The sequence below is a fragment of the Pseudophryne corroboree genome, chromosome 3 (assembly GCF_028390025.1).
Source record: "Pseudophryne corroboree isolate aPseCor3 chromosome 3, aPseCor3.hap2, whole genome shotgun sequence".
NCBI classification, from domain to species: domain Eukaryota; kingdom Metazoa; phylum Chordata; class Amphibia; order Anura; family Myobatrachidae; genus Pseudophryne; species Pseudophryne corroboree.
The window spans coordinates 511,344,709-511,367,965 of NC_086446.1; the positions used below are offsets into that span (position 1 = coordinate 511,344,709).

Consider the following 23,257-nt stretch of genomic DNA (forward strand, 5'->3'; position numbering starts at 1 on the left):
CATTGCTCCCACAACACACACAGGCACAGCAAGGGCGCAGGGGGGGAGCTCCCTGGGCAGCAGTTTTTACCTCACATATGACTGGCACACGTATATAGATACTGCGGAGGCAGTATATAATAAATCCCCTGCCAGTATAATAAAAATAGCGGGACCGAAGCCCGAAGAGGCAGAGCTTGATCTTCCAGCACTAACCAGCGCCATTTTCTCCACAGCATGCTGCAGAGAATCTGCTCCCGGACTCTCCCCTGCTAAACAAGTAACGGGGCAAAAACGAGGGGGGGCACATTCTGTATATAAAGCGCTGTACAGGCTGGGACATTGTTTCAGTATCTAGTGGCGCTGGGTATGTGCTGGCATACTCTCTCTCTGTCTCTCCAAAGGGCCTTATTGTGGGTCTGTCCTCATATTCATATATCCCAGTGTGTGTGGGGGTGTCAGTACGTATGTGTCGACATGTCTGAGGCAGAAGGCTCGTCTAGGGAGGAAGCAGAGCAGATGGTGGTGATGTCTCCGTCGGCTCAGTCGACACCTGATTGGTTGGACATGTTTTAAATGCAAATGTGGCTTTATTACATAAGAGATTGGACAAAGCAGAGTCCAAGGACAAAGCAGGGAGTCAATCCATGGCTGTTACTGTGTCACTAGACCCTTCAGGGTCCCATAAACGTCCCTTTTCCCAGATAGCAGACACTGATACCGACACGGATTCCGACTCCAGTGTTGACTATGATGATGCAAGGTTGCACCCAAGAGTGGCCAAGAGTATTCAATATATGATTATTGCAATAAAAGATGTTTTGCATATCACAGAGGACCCCTCTGTCCCTGACACGAGGGTCTGCATGTTTAAGGAAAAGAAACCTGAGGTAACGTTTCCCCCATCTCATGAGCTGAAAGCTTTATTTGAAAAGGCTTGGGAAACTCCAGACAAGAGACTGCAGGTTCCCAAGAGAATTATTATGGCGTATCCCTTCCCCTCAAAGGACAGGGTACGGTGGGAATCCTCGCCAACGGTGGACAAGGCCTTGACGCGCTTGTCCAAAAAGGTGGCACTACCGTCCCCGGACACGACGGCCCTAAAGGATCCTGTGGATCGCAGGCAGGAAACTACCTTAAAATCAATTTATGCGACTACGGGAGCCCTGCTCAGACCTGCAGTAGCGTCGGCATGGGTGGGTAGCGCAATTGCAGCTTGGGCAGATAACTTGTCATCTGACATTGACACCCTAGATAAAGATAGTATTTTGTTGACCTTAGGGCACATCAAGGACACAGCGTTATATACGAGAGAGGCTGCGAGAGATATTGGGCTTTTGGGTTCAAGAGCCAATGCCATGGCAGTTTCTGCTAGAAGTCCCTGTGGCCCCCTCAATGGACAGGTGATGCTGACTCAAAGAGACATGTGGAGGCTTTGCCTTACAAAGGTGAAGTTTTATTTGGGGAGGGCCTCGCGGACCTGGTTTCCACAGCTACCGCGGGTAAGTCTTCTTTTTTGCCTTACGTTCCCCCACAGCAGAAGAAAACACACTCAATACCAGATGCAGTCCTTTCGGTCTCATAAGTTCAGAAAGGGGTGTGGCTCTTCCTTCCTGAGGTAGAGGGAAAAGAACACCAGCTACGGCTAGTTCCCAGGAACAAAAATCCTCCCGGCCTCTACAAAATCCACCGCATGACGCTGGGGCTCCGCTGCAGAAGTCCGCACCGGTGGGGGCACGTCTTCGACGCTTCAGCCAAGTCTGGGTTCAGTCGTATTTGGATCCTTGGGTGGTCGAAATTGTATCCCAAGGCTACAAGCTGGAGTTCGAAGATGTGCCTCCACACCGATTTTTCAAATCGGCCTTGCCAGCTTTTCCCCCAGAGAGGGAAATAGTTTCAGCTGCCATACAAAAGCTGTGTCAACAACAAGTGATTATCAGGGTTCCCCTAGTGCAACAGGGGAAAGGGTTTTATTCAACCCTATTTGTGGTCCCGAAGCCGGATGGCTCGGTCAGACCAATTCTGAATCTAAAATCCCTAAACCTATATTTGAAGAAGTTCAAATTCAAAATGGAATCTCTCCGGGCAGTGATCTCCAGCCTGGAAGGGGGGGATTTTATGGTGTCACTAGACATAAAGGATGCATACCTTCATGTCCCCATATATCCTCCTCATCAGGCGTACCTGAGATTCGCTGTACAGGATTGTCATTACCAGTTTCAGACGTTGCCGTTTGGGCTTTCCACGGCCCCGAGAATTTTCACCAAGGTAATGGCGGAAATGATGGTGCTCCTGCGCAAGCAGGGGGTCACAATTATCCCATACTTGGACGATCTCCTGATAAAGGCAAGATCAAGAGATCAGTTACTAAAAAGCGTGTCTCTCTCCCTGAGAGGAGTACAACAACACGGCTGGATTCTAAATCTACCAAAGTCGCAGTTGGTTCCGACAACTCGGCTGTCATTTTTGGGCATGATTCTGGACACGGAAAAAAAGAGGGTTTTTCTACCAAGGGAAAAAGCCCAGGAACTCCAGAACATGGTCAAGGACCCGCTGAAACCAAATAGAGTGTCAGTTCATCAATGCACTCGAGTATTGGGAAAGATGGTGGCGGCCTACGAGGCCATTCCGTTCGGCAGGTTCCATGCGAGAACTTTTCAGTGGGACTTTCTGGACAAGTGGTCAGGATCCCATCTACAGATGCATCGGAGGATAAGCCTGTCCCCCAGGGCCAGGGTCTCTCTCCTGTGGTGGCTCCAGAGTGCTCACCTTCTAGAGCAGGCATTCCCAACCGCGGTCCTCAAGGCACACCAACAGTGCAGGTTTTCGTGATATCCAGGCTTGAACACAGGTGACTTAATTAGTACCTCAGTTATTTTGATTTAACCATCTGTGCTGAAGCCTGGATATAACTAAAACCTGCACTGTTGGTGTGCCTTGAGGACCGTGGTTGGGAATGCCTGCTCTAGAGGGTCGCGGGTTCGGCATTCAAGATTGGGTTCTTGTGACCACGGACGCGAGCCTCCGAGGATGGGGAGCAGTCACACAGGGAAAAAATTTTCAGGGAATATGGTCAAGCCAGGAGTCTTGTCTACACATCAATGTGCTGGAATTAAGGGCCATATACAACGGCCTGCAACAGGCGGAGAATTTTCTTCGCAACCTACCCGTCCTGATCCAGTCGGACAACGTCACAGCCGTGGCGCATGTAAACCGCCAGGGTGGGACAAGGAGCAGAGCAGCAATGGCAGAAACTGGGCGGAAAATCATGTAAGCGCTCTGTCAGCGGTCTTCATTCCTGGAGTAGACAACTGGGAGGCAGACTTCCTCAGCAGGCACGATCTCCATCCAGGAGAGTGGGGACTTCATCAAGAGGTCTTTGCAGAGGTAACAAGTCGTTGGGGACTTCCTCAAATAGACATGATGTCATCACGCCTCAACAGAAAGCTTCGGAAGTAGGGACCCTCAGGCAGTGGCGGTGGACGCCCTGGTGACACCGTAGGTGTTTCAGTCGGTCTATGTGTTCCCTCCGCTTCCACTTATCTCAAAAATATTGAGAATAATAAGACGAACAAGAGTGCAGACAATACTCATTGTCCCAGATTGGCCTCGAAGGGCCTGGTATTCAGATCTTCAGGAAATGATCACAGAAGATTCGTGGCCTCTTCCTCCCAGGGAGGACCTGTTGCAACAGGGGCCCTGTGTGTTCCAAGACTTACCGCGGTTACGATTGACGGCATGGCGGTTGAACACCAAATCCTAGCTAGGAAAGGTATTCCGGGGGAAGTCATCCCTACTCTACTCAAAGCTAGGAAGGATGTAACTGCGAAGCATTATCACCGTATTTGGAGAAAATGTGTCGTGGTGTGAAGCCAAGAAAGCTCCTACGGAGGAGTTTCAGCTGGGTCGTTTTCTCAATTTTCTACAGACAGGAGTGGATATGGGCCTAAAGTTAGGCTCCATTAAGGTGCAGATTTCGGCCTTATCTATATTCTTTCAGAAGGAATTGGCTTCTCTCCCAGAAGTCCAGACTTTTGTAAAGGGAGTGCTGCACATCCAATCTCCTTTTGTGCCCCCAGTGGCACCGTGGGACCTTAACGTGGTGTTACAGTTCCTTAAATCACACTGGTTTGAACCTCTTCGAACAGTTGAATTAAAATTTCTCACTTTGAAAGTGGTCATGTTGTTGGCCTTGGGATCTGCGAGGCGGGTGTCCGAATTGGCGGCTTTGTCTCACAAGAGCCCCTATCTGATTTTCCATGTGGATCGAGCGGAGTTGAGGACTCGTCCTCAATTTCTGCCTAAAGTGGTTTCGTCGTTTCATATGAACCAACCTATTGTGGTGCCCATGGCTACGGGTGACGTGGAGGATTCCAAGTCACTTGATGTAGTCAGGGCCTTCAAAATTTATGTAGCCAGGACGGCTCGGGTTAGGAAAACAGAGGCACTGTTTGTCCTGTATGCAGCCAACAAGGTTGGCGCTCCTGCTTCTAAGCAGACTATTGCTCGCGGGATCTGTAACACGATTCAGCAGGCTCATTTTACGGCTGGATTGCAGTTACCAAATTCGTTAAAGGCCCATTCCACTAGGAAGGTGGGCTCTTCTTGGGCGGCTGCCCGATGCGTCTCGGCATTACAGCTTTGCCGAGCAACTACTTGGTCGGGTTCAAACTAGAGATGAGCGGATTCGGTTTTACTCGGTTTTATTCGGTTCTCAAAACCGAATCTTATTGGCTATCCAAAACACGTGACATCCATGAGCCAATAAGATTCGGTTTTGAGAACAGAGTAAAACCGAATCCGCTCATCTCTAGTTCAAACACTTTTGCAAAATTCTACAAGTTTGATACCCTGGCTGATGAGGACATCATGTTTGCTCAATCGGTGCTGCAGAGTAATCCGCACTCTCCCGCCCGGTCTGGAGCTTTGGTATAAACCCCATGGTCCTTACAGAGTCCCCAGCATCCTCTAGGACGTAAGAGAAAATATGATTTTATACCTACCGGTAAATCTTTTTCTTCTAGTCCGTAGAGGATGCTGGGCGCCCGTCCCAGTGTGGACAAATTCTGCAAGGCTTGTATATAGTTGTTGCTTACATAAGGGTTATGTTACAGTTGAGATCAGTCTCTGGCTGATGCTGTTTTTTGTTCATACTGTTAACTGGTTTAGTATATTCCATATTGTACGGTGTGTATGGTGTGGTATGTATCTCGCCCTTAGATTAACAAAAATCCTTTCCTCGTACTTTCCGTCTCCTCTGGACACAGTTCTATAACTGAGGTCTGGAGGAGGGGCATAGAGGGAGGAGCCAGTTTACACCCATCTAAAGTCTTAGAGTGCCCATGTCTCCTGCGGAGCCCATCTATACCCCATGGTCCTTACGGAGTCCCCAACATCCTCTACGGACTAGGAGAAAAAGATTTACCGGTAGGTTTAAAATCTTATTTTTTCCTCTCAGGGGATTCATTATGTAAACTGTTTTCACTGATGTATATATAAAAAAAAATGCTGTGTCTCCTCTCACATGCAATAGGGCAGGCTTACATTGTAAATCAGTCTGTGTTGTATATGTATTATGTGTACTTCATAATGATAAAACACAAGTTATGCAGTGTATGTAATACCAGATTCTCCTCTCTTTCATCTGGCTCTTTATCATGTGAGCAGTGTAGTCAGTCCTCACAAAATGCTGAGGACAATGTGGGGGAGAGTCACAAGCCCTCCTGGCTGGGGGCTATCAAAACTATGATGTCATCTCAACTCACTGCAAATGCCAACAAAACACAAGAACTGCAACAAGCAATAGCAGATCTAGCTGCCAGGGCTGATGTTCCCCATTCCCCCCCTGTCTAACACATAAACGCGCTTTACCTGCACTCCTCTCAGATACTTATGATGATTTACAGGATGATGGGGATGATGTGGATCCCATAAGTGGGTATTCCACCCCTACACAGGGTATTGAACTCCTCATTTCGGCTATAAGGGATTTGCTAAAGCTTCCCCTAGAGAACACTACTAATCAGCAGTCGTTTATCCTCCCACAAGACAAACTGACGGTCACAATTCCTGATTCCAAAGAATTTGGTGATTTATTTAAGCTTTCCTGGAAAAATCCAGATAAGAAATATCAGGTGTCAAAACGGTTTTTGCACACATTCCCCTTTGCCCCTGAGGGCAAAAAGTTCTGGGAAGAATCCGGCTGTAGACGTCTCAGTCTCTCGCCTCTCTGAGAAGGCGGTGCTGCGGGCTCCTTTACAGTAAAGGACCCGGTGGATAGAAAACTTGAAACCACACTGAAATCTATCTACATTGCTGCAGGTGTATCTCAAAGACCGGTCATTGCAGGTTGCTGGATGACACATTTATTATTATTATTATTATTATCCTTTATATGGTGCCACAAGGGTTCCGCAGCGCCCAATTACAGAGTACGTAAACAAATAATCAAAACAGGAAAACAGCAACTTACAGTTGAAGACAATACAGGACAAGTACAGGGTAAATAAACATAGCTACATCAGCAGATAACACTGAAATAAGTATCAGGTGGCAGAAGACTGCTGGAGTTTATGCAGTTGAAGATTATTAAAGTAAGAGAGAGGATAAGAACATGAGGGAAGAGGGCCCTACTCGTGAGAGCTTACATTCACTCCTGGGCTACTCAATTTCAGGAGGGTCTCTCGGGTGACATGACCCTGGTTAATACGGTGACTTTCCTAAAACACATTCAAGACACGGCAAGAGTCCTCTGTGACTCCCTAGAGGAGATAGGCAATATTAACGCTAGGACCACTGCTATGGCTGCGTCTGCACGCAGTGCCATATGGTTGTATCAGTGGATTGCAGATGCTGACTCCAAACGCAATGTGGAATCTCTTCCCTTTACAGGTGAATGGCTCTTCTGAGGCGAATTGGACGCATGGATCTCCAAAGTAATCTTTGAGAGCAGTGATCGCAGGCCTGGAACATCAGGAATGCCTAGTGTCCCTGGATATCAAGGACGCCTACCTCCATATCCCAATTTTGCCTCCTCATCAGGCCTATCTGAGGTTCGCTTTGCTGAACGATCACTACCACTTCCAGGCGTTACCCTTTGGCCTGTCTACAACTCCGAGGGTGTTCACACAGGTGATGGCGGAAATGATGTTTCAGCTCAGGGTACAGGGGGTCAACGTGGTCCCTTACCTGGACGATCTCCTGATAAAAGCGAGTTCCAGGGGAGCTCCTACTGCTCCATATAGGTTGCACTATTCAACTTCTGTCACACCACGGGTGGATCCTCAATCTACAGAAGTACCACCTGGAGCCATCTCAGCGGCTTCTGTTTCTGGGAATGATATTGGATACATTAGCGCAGAAAGTGTTCCTCCCAGAGGACAAAGTGAGAACTCTCCAGGAAATGGTTTGCATGGTTCTCCGACCGACTCGAGTTTCCATTCATATTTGCATAAGATTGTTGGGAAAGATGGTAGCCTCGTACGAGGCCATTGAGTATGGAAGGTTCCATGCCAGACCCTTTCAATTGGACATCCTGAACAAGTGGTCCGGTTCACATCTTCATGGATGATTCAACTGTCACCCCAGGCCAGGATTTCACTCCTGTGGTGGCTGCAGTCTTCCAATCTCCGGGAAGGTCGATGCTTTGGGATTCAGGATTGGATCCTTCTCACGACGGATGCGAGTCTGAGGGGGTGGGGGGTTGTCACCCAAGGGGTGCAGTTCCAGGGCAGGTGGTCTGCCCAAGAGGCTCTACTTCCGATCAACATCCTGGAACTTCGGGCCATCTACAATGCTCTGATTCAGGTCTCTCTTCTGCTCCGGGATCAGGCAATCCAGGTCCAGTCGGACAACGCCACGGCTGTGGCGTACATCGGTCAACAAGGAGGGACAAAAAACAAAGGCTAAAATGCGAGAAGTATCAAGAATACTCCTCTGGGCGGAAAGGAATGCAATAGTACTGTCCGCAATCTTCATTCCGGGAGTAGACAACTGGGAAGCAGACTTCCCGAGTTGCCACGATCTCCACCCAGGGGAGTGGGGCCTAAATCCTCGAGTGTTCCAACAGATCATCGACCGGTGGGGTTGCCCCCAGATTGACATGATGGCATCTCGCCTTAGCAAGAAACTTAGCTGCAATTGCTCGCGAACCCGAGACCCTCAGGCGTGCGCAGTGGATGCACTGACGTCGCCTTGGCCTTACCAGCTGGTCTACGTATTCCCTCCGATCCTGTTGCTCCCAAAGGTGCTCAAGAGGATCCGGCATCAAAGAGTACAAGCAATTCTGCTTGCCCCCGGAGAGCATGGTATGCAGATCTACTGGACATGTCCGTCGAAGACCTTTTGGCTCTACCACTCAGAAGAGATCTTCTTCAACAAGGACCGTTTGTCTACCCGGACTTGCGGCAGCTTCGTTTGATGGCATGGAGGTTGAGCAGAACATCCTAGGTCACAAGGGACTTTCCAAAAAGGTAATCGCCACTATGGTGCAAGCCAGGAAACCTGTGATGTCAAAACACTATCATAATATTTGGCAGAGCTATGTCTTCTGGTGCAAGGAACGCACATATCCAACTGCCGAATTTCACTTGGGAAGATTTCTTAGTTTCCTGCAGGCTGGAGTGGATCAAGGCTTACGTCTGGGATGCATTAAAGTTCAGATTTCAGCCCTTTCATTCTTCTTCCAAAAGAAGTTGGCACTATTGCCTGACTTTCTTGCAAGGGGTGCTTCACATCCAACCTCTGTTTGTGCCACCTACGGCACCTTGGGATTTGGATGTGGTATTATGATTTCTACAGTCCTCCTGGTTTGAACCTCTGATGACGGTAGAAGACTATTACCTCACGTGGAAGACGGTGATGTTACTGGCCCTGGCTTCTGCTAGACTTGTCACAGACTTGGGGACCTTATCATGTAAAAGTCCATATTTGGTCTTTTACGAGGACAGAGCGGAGCTTAGGACTAGGCAGCAGTTCCTGCCGAAGGTCATCTCTGCGTTCCACTTGAATCACCCTATTGTGATCTCGTCAAGTTCTGGCGCATCTGCTGCTCTGGAGGCATTGTATGCTGTGCGAGCCTTGAAGATCTATGTCAAGAGGACGGCTTGGGTCAGAAAGACGTATTCCTTGTTCGTGCTTTATGACGCACAGAGAAAGGGTTGTCCTGCTTCAAAGCAGTCCATTGCTCGTTGGCTTCGGCTCACTATTCAGCAAGCCTATGTGTTGACAGCCTTACCTATTCCACAGTCTCTGAAGGCCCACTATACAAGATCTGTGGGGTCTTCTTGGGCGGCTGCCTGTGGAGTCTCGGCCCTGCAACTGTGCCAATCGGCTACCTGGTCGGGGAAGAACACCTTCGTGAAGTTCTACAGGTTTGATACCCTGGCCAAAGAGGATACCCAGTTTGGGCAGGTGGTGCTGCAGATGTCTCCTCACGTTCCCGCCCGTTCTGGAAGCTTTGGGACATCCCCATCTTACTAATGTGTCCCCAATATCCCTTATGGATGCTAGAGAAAATAGGATTTTAAATACCTACCGGTGAATCCTTTTCTCGTAGTCCATGCAGGATATTGGGCACCCGCCTCTGTGCGGTGAGTTTCTGCAGGTTCTCTGTTATGTGTTACCTGTACAGCTGTTGCTGTTTATGTTGCCAGCTGTTGCTGGCCCAGTTATGTTATGGTATGGTGTGCTGGTGTATAAATCTCGCCACACTTCTCATTGTTATGTTCCTTCTCTCAAGTATGTCATTTCTCCTTCAGGCACTGTTTTACCTATAACTGCTTGTGGGAGGGGGCATAGAGGGGAGAAGCCAGCACACCCAGTTGAAATTTGAAGTGCACGGGCTCCTTTTGGACCCCGTCTATACCCATCAAACTAATGTGTCCCCAATATTCCTTATGGACTACGAGAAGGATTTACCGGTATGTATTTAAAATCCTATTTTTTCAGATATATTGCATAATATGGAACTTATGTCAAAATACTTGCATTCTGCCCAGTTGCTGGAAGTTCATATGAAAACTTTATAGAATATTGGTCCAGAAGAAGGAGGCACTCAGGAGGCGATGTTTAGTAGCAAAAAGTAATCATTTAATGGACGCATTGAATGGTTACTTTTTGCTACAAAACACCACCTCCTGAGTGCCGCCTTCTTCTGGACGTATAAGGGTATGCTACTACCAAGGAGGGCACCAGAGCAATTACAAAATATGTGCATGCTTGGATGAGTGCCGGGTTCCTGCAAAAAAAAAAAAAAAAAAAAAAAAAAAAAAAAATATATATATATAAATACTGCTCAAAAAAAATAGAGGGAACACTAAAATAACACATCCTAGATCTGAATGAATGAAATATTCTTATTAAATACTTTGTTCTTTACATAGTTGAATGTGCTGACAACAAAATCACACAAATTATCAATGGAAATCAAATTTATTAACCCATGGAGGTCTGGATTTGGAGTCACCCTCAAAATTAAAGTGGAAAAACACACTACAGGCTGATCCAACTTTGATGTAATGTCCTTTAAAACAAGTCAAAATGAGGCTCAGTAGTGTGTGTGGCCTCCACGTGCCTGTATGACCTCCCTACAATGCCTGGGCATGCTCCGGATGAGGTGGCGGATGGTCTCCTGAGGGATCTCCTCCCAGACCTGGACTAAAGCATCCGCCAACTCCGGGACAGTCTGATGCAACGTGGCGTTGGTGGATGGAGCGAGACATGATGTCCCAGATGTGCTCAGTTGGATTCAGGTCTGGGGAACGGGCGGGCCAGTCCATAGCATCAATGCCTTCGTCTTGCAGGAACTGCTGACACACTCCAGCCACATGAGGTCTAGCATTGTCTTGCATTAGGAGGAACCCAGGGCCAACCGCATCAGCATATGGTCTCACAAGGGGTCTGAGGATCTCATCTCGGTACCTAATGGCAGTCAGGCTACCTCTGGCGAGCACATGGAGGGCTGTGCGGCCCCCCAAAGAAATGCCACCCCACACCATTACTGACCCACTGCCAAACCGGTCATGCTGGAGGATGTTGCAGGCAGCAGAACATTCTCCTTGGCGTCTCCAGACTCTGTCACATCTGTCACATGTGCTCAGTGAGAACCTGCCTTCATCTGTGAAGAGCACAGGGCACCAGTGGCGAATTTGCCAATCTTGGTGTTCTCTGTCAAATGCCAAACATCCTGCACGGTGTTGGGCTGTAAGCACAACCCCCACCTGTGGACGTCGGGCCCTCATACCACCCTCATGGAGTCTGTTTCTGATCATTTTAGTAGACACATGCACATTTGTGGCTTGCTGGAGGTCATTTTGCAGGGCTCTGGCATTGCTCCTCCTGTTCCTCCTTGCACAAAGGCGGAGGTAGCGGTCCTGCTGCTGGGTTGTTGCCCTCCTACAGCCTCTTCCACGTCTCCTGATGTACTGGTAGCGCCTCCATGCTCTGGACACTACGCTGACAGACACAGCAAACCTTCTTGCCACAGCTCGCATTGATGTGCCATCCTGGATGAGCTGCACTACCTGAGCCACTTGTGTGGGGTTGTAGGGAGGTCATACAGGCACGTGGAGGCCACACACACTACTGAGCCTCATTTTGACTTGTTTTAAGGACATTACATCAAAGTTGGATCAGCCTGTAGTGTGTTTTTCCACTTTAATTTTGAGGGTGACTCCAAATCCAGACCGCCATGGGTTAATAAATTTGATTTCCATTGATAATTTTTGTGTGATTTTGTTGTCAGCACATTCAACTATGTAAAGAACAAAGTATTTAATAAGAATATTTCATTCATTCAGATCTAGGATGTGTCATTTTAGTGTTCCCTTTATTTTTTTGAGCAGTGTATATATATATAGTGCACTCACGCAGAAGTACAAATCAGGTGGGCCGTCATGATCTATTGGGAGCACCCGCTACGTTGGACTAATTGAGATGAGAGTGCAGGATCTACTGGGATATATATATGTATGTATGTGTGTGTGTGTGTATATATATATATAATCTCTCAAGGGCAGCACTAACGTTGTCTCAGAAGAATCGGGACACTGTCCAAAGTGCAAAATTCCCAATTCTCTTTTCCACAATTCTTGGAAATGTATTCAAATGCAATGTTTATGGAATCAATAGTTATAATTTCTCAAAACAACCTGTGGTGTACACTTTACACCTAGCCCTCTGTTGTAGCTTTGTGCCAATTTTACCTCCTGGAGTATGGAGGAAACCCATAAACACCTTATCCCCTTGTTGACTGTTGTAATTACAATTGCTAAAAAAGTAATTCTCTCAAAGTGGACTGTTTGTTCCTCTCCACTCTTCAGTCATGTTAAGGCTCTCCTCTTACGCTGTACTTGGACAGACAGTCTATTTTTTCTGATCTTGAGAAAGGGGTGAAGTGCTTTTATAAAAAAATGAAATAAATGGGGCCCCTATATAGAAACTGTGGGTTCCTCCATACAAGCCCGAATTTTGCAGATATTTGAGTCTACAAATTGATACCTCTACAGCCAGTTGTCTGCTCTCTCATGAGGAGTGGTGTGATGTTCAGGCTGATAGTTTTATAGAGATGGTGGCTTGGATCTCTCATGAATTACTTATTTATTGATAAGGCTCTTCCCTTCCCCTAAACTCCCCCCCCCCCCCCCCCCCCCCCCCTTTTTATTTTTTATTTTTTTTATTTAAATCTTTCCTGTTTTGTGTGTGGCTGTTTATGTCCTCGTCAATTTGTCTATTCATAGTGTTCAGCTTGAAATTATTTGTCTTTGTTTCTAAGCCTGATAAACTGTCTTTGCTCATCTGATGTGTTACAAAGTTGTTGTTTTTCCTGTACCAATCCTACTAATTTTATGCCTTTTTATTGCCCTTCTCTTTCTCATACACTTCAACGAAGAACGTTTTCTCTCTAAGAGAAGATATTTGTATTCCTTCCTTGCACTGTATTGTCTTTGATGCTTGTACTTTGTACCTTTTGAAAACAAATATATTTAAAAAAAAATAGTGCTATGAAACCAAGTACATGGTGATTTGAGTTATGACGTAAAACTTGAGGCCTGTGTATTTCTTAGGGCCTTTGCCAAAAAGCAGCAGCAGCTAAGTGCCTTGAAAGTTCTGCAGCGGAACTGTGCAGCCTATCTGAAACTGCGACATTGGCAATGGTGGCGACTCTTCACTAAGGTGCGTACTACCCTTTGTACAGGCCAACCCTTGATGTTTATTGCTTTTACTTCAGTAAAACCATATATGGTTATAGATGCCAGTTTTAAAAATCTTTTGTATAATCAGATTTACCTCTTTCCATTCAGTAGTTTGTGTTTTTGGCCGTGTTGTTTTTGTTTACTATAAGGTGCCTGTGTTCTATCGCTGATATTGCAATTGTATAGTAAAACTCTAATATGTTTGTTTTAAGAGCAGAAACACAGGCTGTGTGACTTCTATGGGTTCTGTATTTTTTTCAGGTGAAACCATTGTTGCAAGTCACTCGGCAGGAAGAAGAGCTGCTGGCCAAAGATGAAGAGCTGCTGAAGGTTAAGGAGAAACAGGGCAAGGTGGAGGGAGAACTTGTGGAGATGGAAAGGAAACACCAGCAGGTGTGTGGAAGAGTTTGGATATGATGTGCTAATTGCTGCTTGCCCTCTGTCACAACTACAAGGGCATCATTTTAATTCTTTTACACTTTTTTGTGTGGAGGATGGGATTGCAGTTTGTTCAGAGTGCATATTACGTTAGATCAAGACAAAAAAAGTGCGTTCATAGTAACATTTTGTCTACTGTTCTTCATCACACATAGTCCACCACCATCTGAGCATTTATTCTACGTAGGAAAAAAAAGAAATTGAGGTAGACATTAATTCACACAACGTATAGTTTAAGGAAGATGAATACGTATATAGATGTGTATAGCTATATCTATAAAGAGATGTAGAAATATTGTGCAAGTTAGAAGATAATAGGGTACATCACAGCAAAGTTAATAGAACATCAGTGTTCTACATCTGATCTCTCTGAACTTATCCTTCAGCTGGTAGAAGAGAAAAACATTCTGGCTGAGCAGCTCCAAGCAGAGACAGAGCTGTTTGCAGAGGCCGAGGAGATGCGGGCCCGTCTAGCGGTTAAGAAACAAGAGCTGGAAGAGATTTTGAGGGATCTAGAGATTCGCATGGAAGAAGAGGAAGAGAGGAACCAAGTCCTGCAGAATGAGAAGAAGAAAATGCAGACACACATACAGGTATAATTCAACCACTTCATCAGTTATTATAGGTTAATATACCCATTTGGAGTTCAACTGTATCAACTATATACCAGTTATACAGGTTGAGTCTCCCTTATCCAAAATGCTTGGGACCAGAGGTATTTTGGTTATGGGATTTTTCCGTATTTTGGAATAATTGCATACCATAATGAGATATCATGGTGATGGGACCTAAATCTAAGCACAGAATGCATTTATGTTTCATATATACCTTATACACACAGCCTGAAGGTCATTTTAGCCAATATTTTTTATAACTTTGTGCATTAAACAAAGTGTGTCTACATTCACACAATTCATTTATGTTTCATATACACCTTATACACACAGCCTGAAGGTCATTTAATACAATATTTTTAATAACTTTGTGTATTAAACAAAGTTTGTGTACATTGAGCCATTAGAAAACAAAGGTTTCACTATCTCACTCTCACTCAAAAAAGTCCGTATTTCGGAATATTCCGTATTTCGGAATATTTGGATATGGGATACTCAACCTGTATCTTTATTTGGGTCGGGGCTGCCTTACCAGCGGCCGGGATCCCGGCGGTCAGCGTCCCGATGCTGGGATCCCAGCCGCAGAAAGCTGGTGGGGAGCGAGCGCAACAAAGACCCTTGCAGGCTTGTTGCGCTCGCCATGCTGCAGGCTTGGTTGTATTCCCACTCTATGGGTGTCGTGGACACCCACGAGTGGGAATAGTCCTTCTAGTCGGCATGCCGACTGTCTGTATTGTGAGGGTTCGGGATGCAGGGGGAGTTATTGTGACCGTTGGTCACATAACTACATCCCCTTTATTTGTCTCAGTCTGTGCCACATATAACAATTATAACATATTTATTGTTTACTCAAGGATCTAGAGGAACAGTTGGATGAGGAGGAAGCTGCTCGACAGAAGCTACAGTTGGAGAAAGTAACAGCAGAAGCAAAAATAAAGAAGATGGAGGAAGATATCCTGCTGCTAGAGGACCAGAACTCAAAATTTATTAAGGTGAGTTGCATCACAAGGCAGATATTTACTTTAAATGTTGCCATAACATTATTACTTAAGTGGTTTAAGGACTTCCCATCTCAACTATTAGAGGACAGAGTTATTTGCAGGTTGCTTAGAGTTCTTTTGCCTTGGTTTAGACCAGCCTTTTTCAACTGGTGTGCCGCGGCACTCTAGTGTGCCGCGACCAGTTGCTGAGTGTGCCGCCGCACGGACCCGATCACTGCCGCCAGTGAGAGCTGTCACCCGCCCCGCAGCACGGACCCGCTCACTGCCGCCATTAAGAGCTGTCACTGGCGCCACCCGCCCCCGCTGCACGGACCCGCTCTCACTGTCAGATCTCCGCACGCCGCCGCCCGCCTGCCTCACAGACCTGCAGCATCTTGTTCATATCCATTCCGCAGAGTCAGCCGGACCGTGACCTATGACTCACCATAGGTCACGGTCCGGCTGTCTCTGCGCCCGCCCACTCACACGCTGCTCTGCTTGCTGATCCGTGGTGAGTTCCAGGCACTCCTCACCGCTATATATTATAAGGGGGAACTGGTGTGTGGAATTACTAAGGGGGGGGAAGCTGGTGTGTGGAATTACTAAGGGGGGGGGGGGGGGGGGGGAGCTGGTAAGGGGGAAGCTGGTGTGTGGTATTACTAAGGGGGGGGGAGCTGGTAAGGGGGAAGCTGGTGTGTGGAATTACTAAGGGGTGGGGAGCTGGTAAAGGGGAGCTGGTGTGTGGAATTACTAAGGGGGGAGCTGGTAAAGGGGAGCTGGTGTGTGGAATTACTAAGGGGGGGGAGCTGGTAAGGGGGAAGCTGGTGTGTGGAATTACTATTTGGGGCATGTGTGTGGAATTACTAAGTGGGGGAGCTGATGTGTGGAAATATGAGGGCATGTATGGGGCATTACTTGGGGGGGGGGGGCGGTGTGTGGCATTACTGGGGGGCAGGTGTGTTGCATTAAAACAACCGATGGTGTGCCTTGGCAATTTTGAAATCTTGTTTAGTGTGCCACGAGTTTAAAAAGGTTGAAAATCACTGGTTTAGACCTTAGCTTTGCAGTGCAATACACAGAAGATGCATGATAAATCTATTGGTGCAGTGTCCTCTTGTTACAAGGTACTAATCAAACTATTGCATGTACAACTACGGTTGATGCATACTTCATTGTAATTTATTGGTGGATCTTCTCTAAGATTGAGGTTGTGTACCATAGAGTATGAAATATTTTGTCTCTTGAGCAACTTCCTATAATTCTGTAAATGTTACTGTATTGTATTTTTCAGGAGAAAAAGCTGATGGATGAACGTATTGCAGAATGCACCACACAACTGGCGGAGGAAGAAGAGAAAGCAAAAAATTTGGCTAAGCTGAAGAACAAGCAGGAGATGATGATCACTGATTTAGAAGGTACATCATGGCCAGTTGCAAGTTTAATTTTATTTTTTCCTCTGGGGTTACTGTTTTATAACTTCTAGTATTACTATTTATCTGTCTAAGAGAATACAGATGATTGTAAGCTGCACCTTCTAGGTGGCAGGACGCTAGAAGAAAACTTTTAATCCCATTGTCTCTCCTGCTTATGACCATTTTTATTAAAAACTGTTCTTATACGTGGGTGGCCATTTTATTATTTATAAGTCTTGTCTTAATTGTAACATGCTCCAGCCACAGTAATCCTTTTTCCCTTTTATCTATGAGGAAAACTGGGTTTAGAGGTGTTCTATAGGAGCTTGGGCACTAGAAATATACCTCCAAAGGCTCAGGCTCCTCCCTTCCATACCCCCAGTAAGCTACTGCAACTTCAGTTTTCTGAAACAGGTGCTGTTCTTGTGATCTTCAATGACTAGGCACATGGGTTTTGTGGGCAGGTGCTCTTATGGACAGCAGTTACACATTTTGGGGGTCATTCCGAGTTGATCGCTAGCTGAATTTGTGCAGCGATCAGGCCAAAAATCAGTTCTGCGCATGCGTATGTGGCGCAATGTGCACGCGCGACGTACCAGCACAACGAACGATGTCGTTTTGCACAGTGTCTAGCAATGCATTTCAGTCGCACTGCTTGCCGCAGAGTGATTGACATGAAGTGGGCGTTTCTGGGTGGCAATTGACCGTTTTCAGGGAGTGTGCAGAAAAACGCAGACGTGGCTGGGCGGGTGTGTGACGTCAAATCCGGGACTGAATAGTCTGAAGTGATCACAAGCGCTGAGTAGGTTTTGAGCTACTCTGAAACTACACAACAATTTTTTTTAGCTGCTCTGCGATACAACCGTTCGCACTTCTGCTAAGCTAAAATACACTCCCAGTGGGCGGCGGCGGCATAGCGTTTGCACGGCTGCTAAAAACTGCTAGCGAGCGATCAACTCAGAATGACCCCCTTTGTTCCTGTGCTCTAGGGAGAGGTGCCACCTAGCCACCACCACGTGATTAGTGGGCTTCCCTCATTTGCAAAACCACCAAAGGAGACAGCAGCAGTAAAAAGCCTTTGCAATGAAGTGGTGTGTCAGGGTTGTGGATGTTGTTATGGTAAAGGTTGTTCCTCTTGCTTGCCTGTGTCTTTGTTTTAGCTTCCATATCCACATTGGATTGTGCATTGTGACTTTATTACATATTCTGAAATGTCTGGGAAAGGTAGTATGTCCAGGCCAAGCCTTTGTGAACATGATAAAGAGGTTTTTTTGTCTGATCCTGATGCCAATCCAAATCGTGCTATGCCCAGTCTGGAGCAGATGCCCATGCATGGCAATAGAGGTGGAGAACTAGCAACTGCACTCGCCTGTGAGAGGCATTCACTGAAATAGCAGAGCCAGTCTTGGCCAAGTATTATTGGTCCGGTCTATTGCAAAGCTCACACAGCGTTCTAGCATCTTTTGGACTGAGCAGGGAACCATCTACTGGCTGCTGGCGCAGAAAACAATTGAATTCCGCCCATATTGTTCTTGTGTTACATATAGAAACCTTATAACATACTCTCCTGTGAGTTGGCTGTAGGAGATCCCCAAGTTTACACTGTTCCCCAGTAAGTTGATGGAGGAAATGTGATTTTTGTACTTATTGTTAAATACATTAGCCTGAACCCATAGATGACCCCTATTTTTTACACTCTGACTCACCTTTTAAATTCAAGTTCTTATTTGTAGAAGTACATTATTCTTGTGTTTTTTAGTGTCCATTAGGTTTTTTAAGGTGGTGATAGCTGACTCGTAAGACATCCTTTTCCCATTGTGCATTGCTTCTTTCTTGCTGTAGAGAGATATACAGTACTACTGTCCCTTTACTAAACAAAATGGCTTTTCCTATCCTTGAGAGGAGTTGCTAATATTTTCTTCCAGTGCACCAGTTACTCTTTTACTCTGTGTTTATAGTTTTCAGAGTTAAGGTGTGTACACACGGTGAGATTCTGGCTAAACCCCGATTCTCACTATGCGATAGGGGCTAGGTCGGTATCACAAGCACATAATAACTGTGCTTGCGATACTGGTTTGTACGATTTTGGCTAAGTGTCAATTTTGACTATCTTTTGTACAAGATAGTCAAAATTGACTTGCCTGCACAGTCTATCTAGATTTGCGATACTGACCTCGCGGGACCACGCATCGGCATCGCATCAGGATCACAAGGTGACTTTTGCCTTGCGATCTGCACTAACTTTCCTTACAATTTTGACTATGTAGTCAAAATCATAAGAAAAAAAAATCTTATCGTGTGTACAGACCTTTAAAGATTTGAGTAAAGTGCAGATAATTTGCTTTTTGCCAAGTAATCTTTCAGCTTGTTCTTCACGTTTTCTCTTTACCTGTCTTGATTAATGACTTCTAGAGAGGTTGAAAAAGGAGGAGAAGACCCGTCAGGAGCTGGAGAAAGCAAAAAGGAAGCTTGATGGGGAGACCACAGACCTTCAGGACCAAATAGCTGAGCTCCAGGCTCAGATAGAAGAACTTAAGTTGCAACTGGCCAAAAAAGAGGAGGAATTGCAGGCTGCTTTAGCAAGGTGGTTTGTTGATGTGTTATATGAAACTAGAAGTTAATCCGGTATTTGTTAGCACTGTGTATGCACCCAGCCTACTTAATCAATTATTTGAATGGTAGTGTGTTGTTATCACTTTGACCAGCTATTAACTGATTCTGTGACTGCAGCTGTCAGAGTATTATGTACTTGCTTAGGTGACAAAAGAGGGCTCATAGTGCACTGCTGGCCGGTGTTATGCTGCAATGGCCTACTTTTATGGACCAGTGAGTGCATATAATGACTGGAAATGATTATGTTCTCGTATGCTCCTGTACCTGTATTTCATTTTATGACTCTTGTCTGGCCAAACGCTCAGTCAGAACAGCCAAAGACCATAGCACCAAGATATTGTATGCAGGAGCAGCACACATAAGTATAATTGTCAGACTTTGGGAGAGGATAGATTATGGGATTGTTATAAAAACAAGTCACACTGATTGATGGTTAGTGGGGGGGGTTTATAATCATTTCAAAATTTATTTTCGCACAAATGGTAAAAGGTTAATTTGTCCTTATATTTTTAAAGGATTTCTTCCTCTATAAGCACAAAAAAATATGAGCTTGAATCTATTATAACAAAAATAATTAGTAATGGAATTAAAAATGTTTAGAGGCTCATTTTATGTGTACCCACTGATTTATTTTCATGCGTCCACGCATTTTACATTCAGGGGAGACGAGGAAGTCGTACAGAAGAACAATGCTTTGAAGCTCGTGCGGGAGTTACAGGCTCAGATTGCGGAGTTGCAGGAAGACCTTGAGTCAGAGAAAGCATCACGTAATAAAGCAGAGAAACAGAAGAGGGACCTGAGTGAGGAGCTGGAGGCACTAAAGACCGAGCTGGAGGATACTCTGGACACTACCGCCGCTCAGCAGGAACTAAGGTATAGTCTCATGGACCCATTTCCTCCTCACAGACTATGTTATAAGTCCCTAGCGAGTGTGGAAAGAAACATTTAATTCCAGACAAAGTATTATGCATTTTGGTTATATGGCTATTCCGCCTCTCTCCATTGACTAATAGAACTTGTGCAGACAGTGGAACTTTTACTCTACCAATTAAACAATCAGCTTTATTAATAATATTGTTTGGCAATACTTGTTCATTCTTGTTTAGGACCAAACGTGAGCAGGAAGTGGCTGAGTTGAAGAAAAACATTGAAGAAGAGACCAAGAACCATGAAGCGCAGATCCAGGAGATGAGGCAGCGTCAGGCCACGGCCTTGGAAGAGCTATCTGAGCAGCTGGAACAGGCAAAAAGGGTAAGTGAAATGTGGCACGAGATGCCCAGACCAAGTTGTGTCCTGTTCATTTTTCTTCTCTTTATGTTGTGATTTAACCTCATTGCTCTGTGACACAGTTCAAAGTGAACCTGGAGAAGAACAAGCAAAGTCTAGATTCTGACAATAAGGAGCTCAGTGGCGAGGTGAAGGTTCTGCAGCAGCAGAAAGCAGAGTCTGAATATAAGCGTAAAAAGCTGGAGGCGCAAGTCCAGGAGCTGCATGCTAAGGTGTCGGAAGGAGACAGACTGCGGACAGAGCTTGCTGAAAAGACCAGCAAACTTCAGGTACTGAAATCTTCCATATGCATGGATAATCAGCCTATTACTTTCAGACTGTAGTACATTCCAATTTTGATTATATAAAATATTTTATTATGCACTTTCATATATGTTATATTCAGTTAGTATTTTTCCTCCTGTAGAATGAACTGGAAAATGTCTCTTGTCTGCTTGAGGAAGCTGAGAAAAAGGGTATTAAGCTGGTGAAGGATGTTGCAGGCCTGGAGTCGCAGCTACAAGACACACAGGTAACGAAAAGTACATTAACTCCTAGACTCCTTGAAGTGTATGCCACATTTGTTAAGAGCAGAACATTTACTGTGTCTGACTGAATAGATTGCTTGGAAATTAGTCTAACTTATAAATATCGATCGTAGTTGGGGAAAAAAGGATCTTCACCTCACCATTAGCTTTGCCATATAAGGGGCTTCTGGCTATTTCTAGTTTTGTTTTTTATTAGATTCCTATAGTCCATGCTACAACCGTCACATTTTCTCACTGATCACAATATACTGTAGGGTGGGGCTTTTAATATCAGCCAACCTGAACTTAAACCATGTGCTCCTGGTCACTTTGCAGAGCCCAGCACAGCATAGGGGTATAGTTATCTTGTTAGAGGCTGGAATTTAATTTAGAATAAAAGGGTTCTCTAAATCGTAAACTGTTAGTTCTGCAAGCTTACTATTCAGTTGTCATTATATATCTGTGAGCACATCAAGGGGCCACCTAAGAATTACCAGTGTTGCAGTAAATAGATTACAGATATAATCAGGTCTGTATATCAGATGCTCCCAGCGCATAGCACAGATTATAATAGTGGTTCTGGTTCCACCTGGTAGGAGCTGCTCCAGGAAGAGACCCGACAGAAGCTGAATCTCAGCAGCCGCATTCGTCAGCTGGAAGAAGAGAAGAACAATCTGCAGGAACAGCAGGAAGAAGAGGAGGAGGCCAGGAAAGCCTTAGAGAAGCAGGTCCTCACCCTCCAGGCACAGGTAACCATGTCATCTCATGAATTATTGTAGTGTAAATACAACACAAAAATAGGCAAATATGCTTACCAGTATTTGATGATAATACAGCCATTATAGATCCTGTTTAATTAGGTATTTATTTATTTCAAAAGGGCAGTGTTATTGCAAGCCACTGTGGTTAAGCCATATTTCGGATACATTAGTGTTATCGTTTACCTGCGAGCGGGATGCCGTCTGTTCATATCCCGACAGCTGCATACCACATGCCAGCGTGGTGAGCGCAGAGAGTCCCCTTGCATACTCGCCACGCTGCGGGCTCAGTCTAGTTAAAGCTGTAGCTGTCTTTGCATTTAACTCTACAATATTCAACCAGTCAACCAATGTCTGAGCATTATGGTAGATGTTGTGCACCAAGTCAGTAAAGCGGTCTGTGCTAGTAAATCTTCCAAACTGAGGGTTGACCTTCATTTACAAGACCTTTGTAAACCTAATGCCTTACATTTATGTAAACGGCAATGAGCATTTTTAGAATATTTTACCATTAGTAAACATATTAAGGCCTGCCAATAAGCTTTGCCCCAATGTTATGCAAAATTGGCCAGCAGATAGCCAGAGCTAATTCCTTATGCACAGTCTGGGGGCTGAAAGCTAGCTGATGTAGGTCTCAAGAAATCCACGATGATCTGGCAGAACCAGCCTCGGATTGTACCTTGGCGGAAATACTGTACGTGCTGCTCTGGTGACGCACAAAAGTAACGATCCCTTCATCTCTGTCACTGAACTCGCAATAACTAATCCTGTGCATCAAAGTGTGCTTTGAAGTAAGGTTCATCAGGTACTGTAGCAATGCGTCTAAATGGAACCAGTCAGCTCTGTTTGCCTTGCAAACAGTCATCTTCCTTGAAAGCATCAGAGTTTGGCTGTGGCACCATTCCTCGGGAGGATGTGATGCCGAGAGTTTTTCTAAAGAGGATGGTAAGAAAGAGGAGGAATCTGACTTCTCATGGATTCATTAGGACCCTAAAAGGATGAATGACTTAGTATATGCAGTGGGGCATTTCACGGAGTGAGAAATTGGCGTAATCGGACCATACACTAGTTAAGAATAAAAAGAAGCTCTATTTGTCTTACATCCTAGAGGATGCTGGGGACTCCAAAAGGACCATGGGGGTATAGACGGGATCCGCAGGAGAAGACATGGGCACACTATAAGACTTTGAATGGGTGTGAACTGGCTCCTCCCTCTATGCCCCTCCTCCAGACCTCAGTTAGATTCTGTGCCCAGAGAGACTGGACACACACTAGCGGAGCTCTCCTGAGTTTCTCTGAAAAGACTTTGTTAGGTTTTTTATTTTCAGGGAGACCTGCTGGCTACAGGCTCCCTTCTTCGTGGGAGTGAGGGGAGAGAAGTCAGACCTACTTCTGAGTTAAAGGCTCTGCTTCTTAGGCTACTGGACACCATTAGCTCCAGAGGGTTCGATCACTTGGTCCGCCTAGCTGCTTGTTC

At 45.6% G+C, this 23,257-nt stretch overlaps 1 protein-coding gene across 2 annotated transcripts in view; it reads left to right on the forward strand.

The window, feature by feature from the left end:
* MYH10 (myosin heavy chain 10) overlaps window positions 1-23,257 on the forward strand; it is a 321,458-nt gene that overhangs the window by 269,679 nt on the left and 28,522 nt on the right. For both annotated transcript variants that reach the window (XM_063961060.1, XM_063961061.1), the window contains 11 exons: window positions 13,044-13,152; window positions 13,434-13,565; window positions 13,997-14,203; window positions 15,079-15,216; window positions 16,496-16,619; window positions 19,029-19,200; window positions 19,890-20,102; window positions 20,336-20,480; window positions 20,579-20,785; window positions 20,923-21,027; window positions 21,619-21,771. In XM_063961060.1, coding sequence (XP_063817130.1) covers window positions 13,044-13,152; window positions 13,434-13,565; window positions 13,997-14,203; window positions 15,079-15,216; window positions 16,496-16,619; window positions 19,029-19,200; window positions 19,890-20,102; window positions 20,336-20,480; window positions 20,579-20,785; window positions 20,923-21,027; window positions 21,619-21,771 — 1,705 coding nt within the window. The remainder of the gene's footprint in view (window positions 1-13,043; window positions 13,153-13,433; window positions 13,566-13,996; window positions 14,204-15,078; window positions 15,217-16,495; window positions 16,620-19,028; window positions 19,201-19,889; window positions 20,103-20,335; window positions 20,481-20,578; window positions 20,786-20,922; window positions 21,028-21,618; window positions 21,772-23,257) is intronic.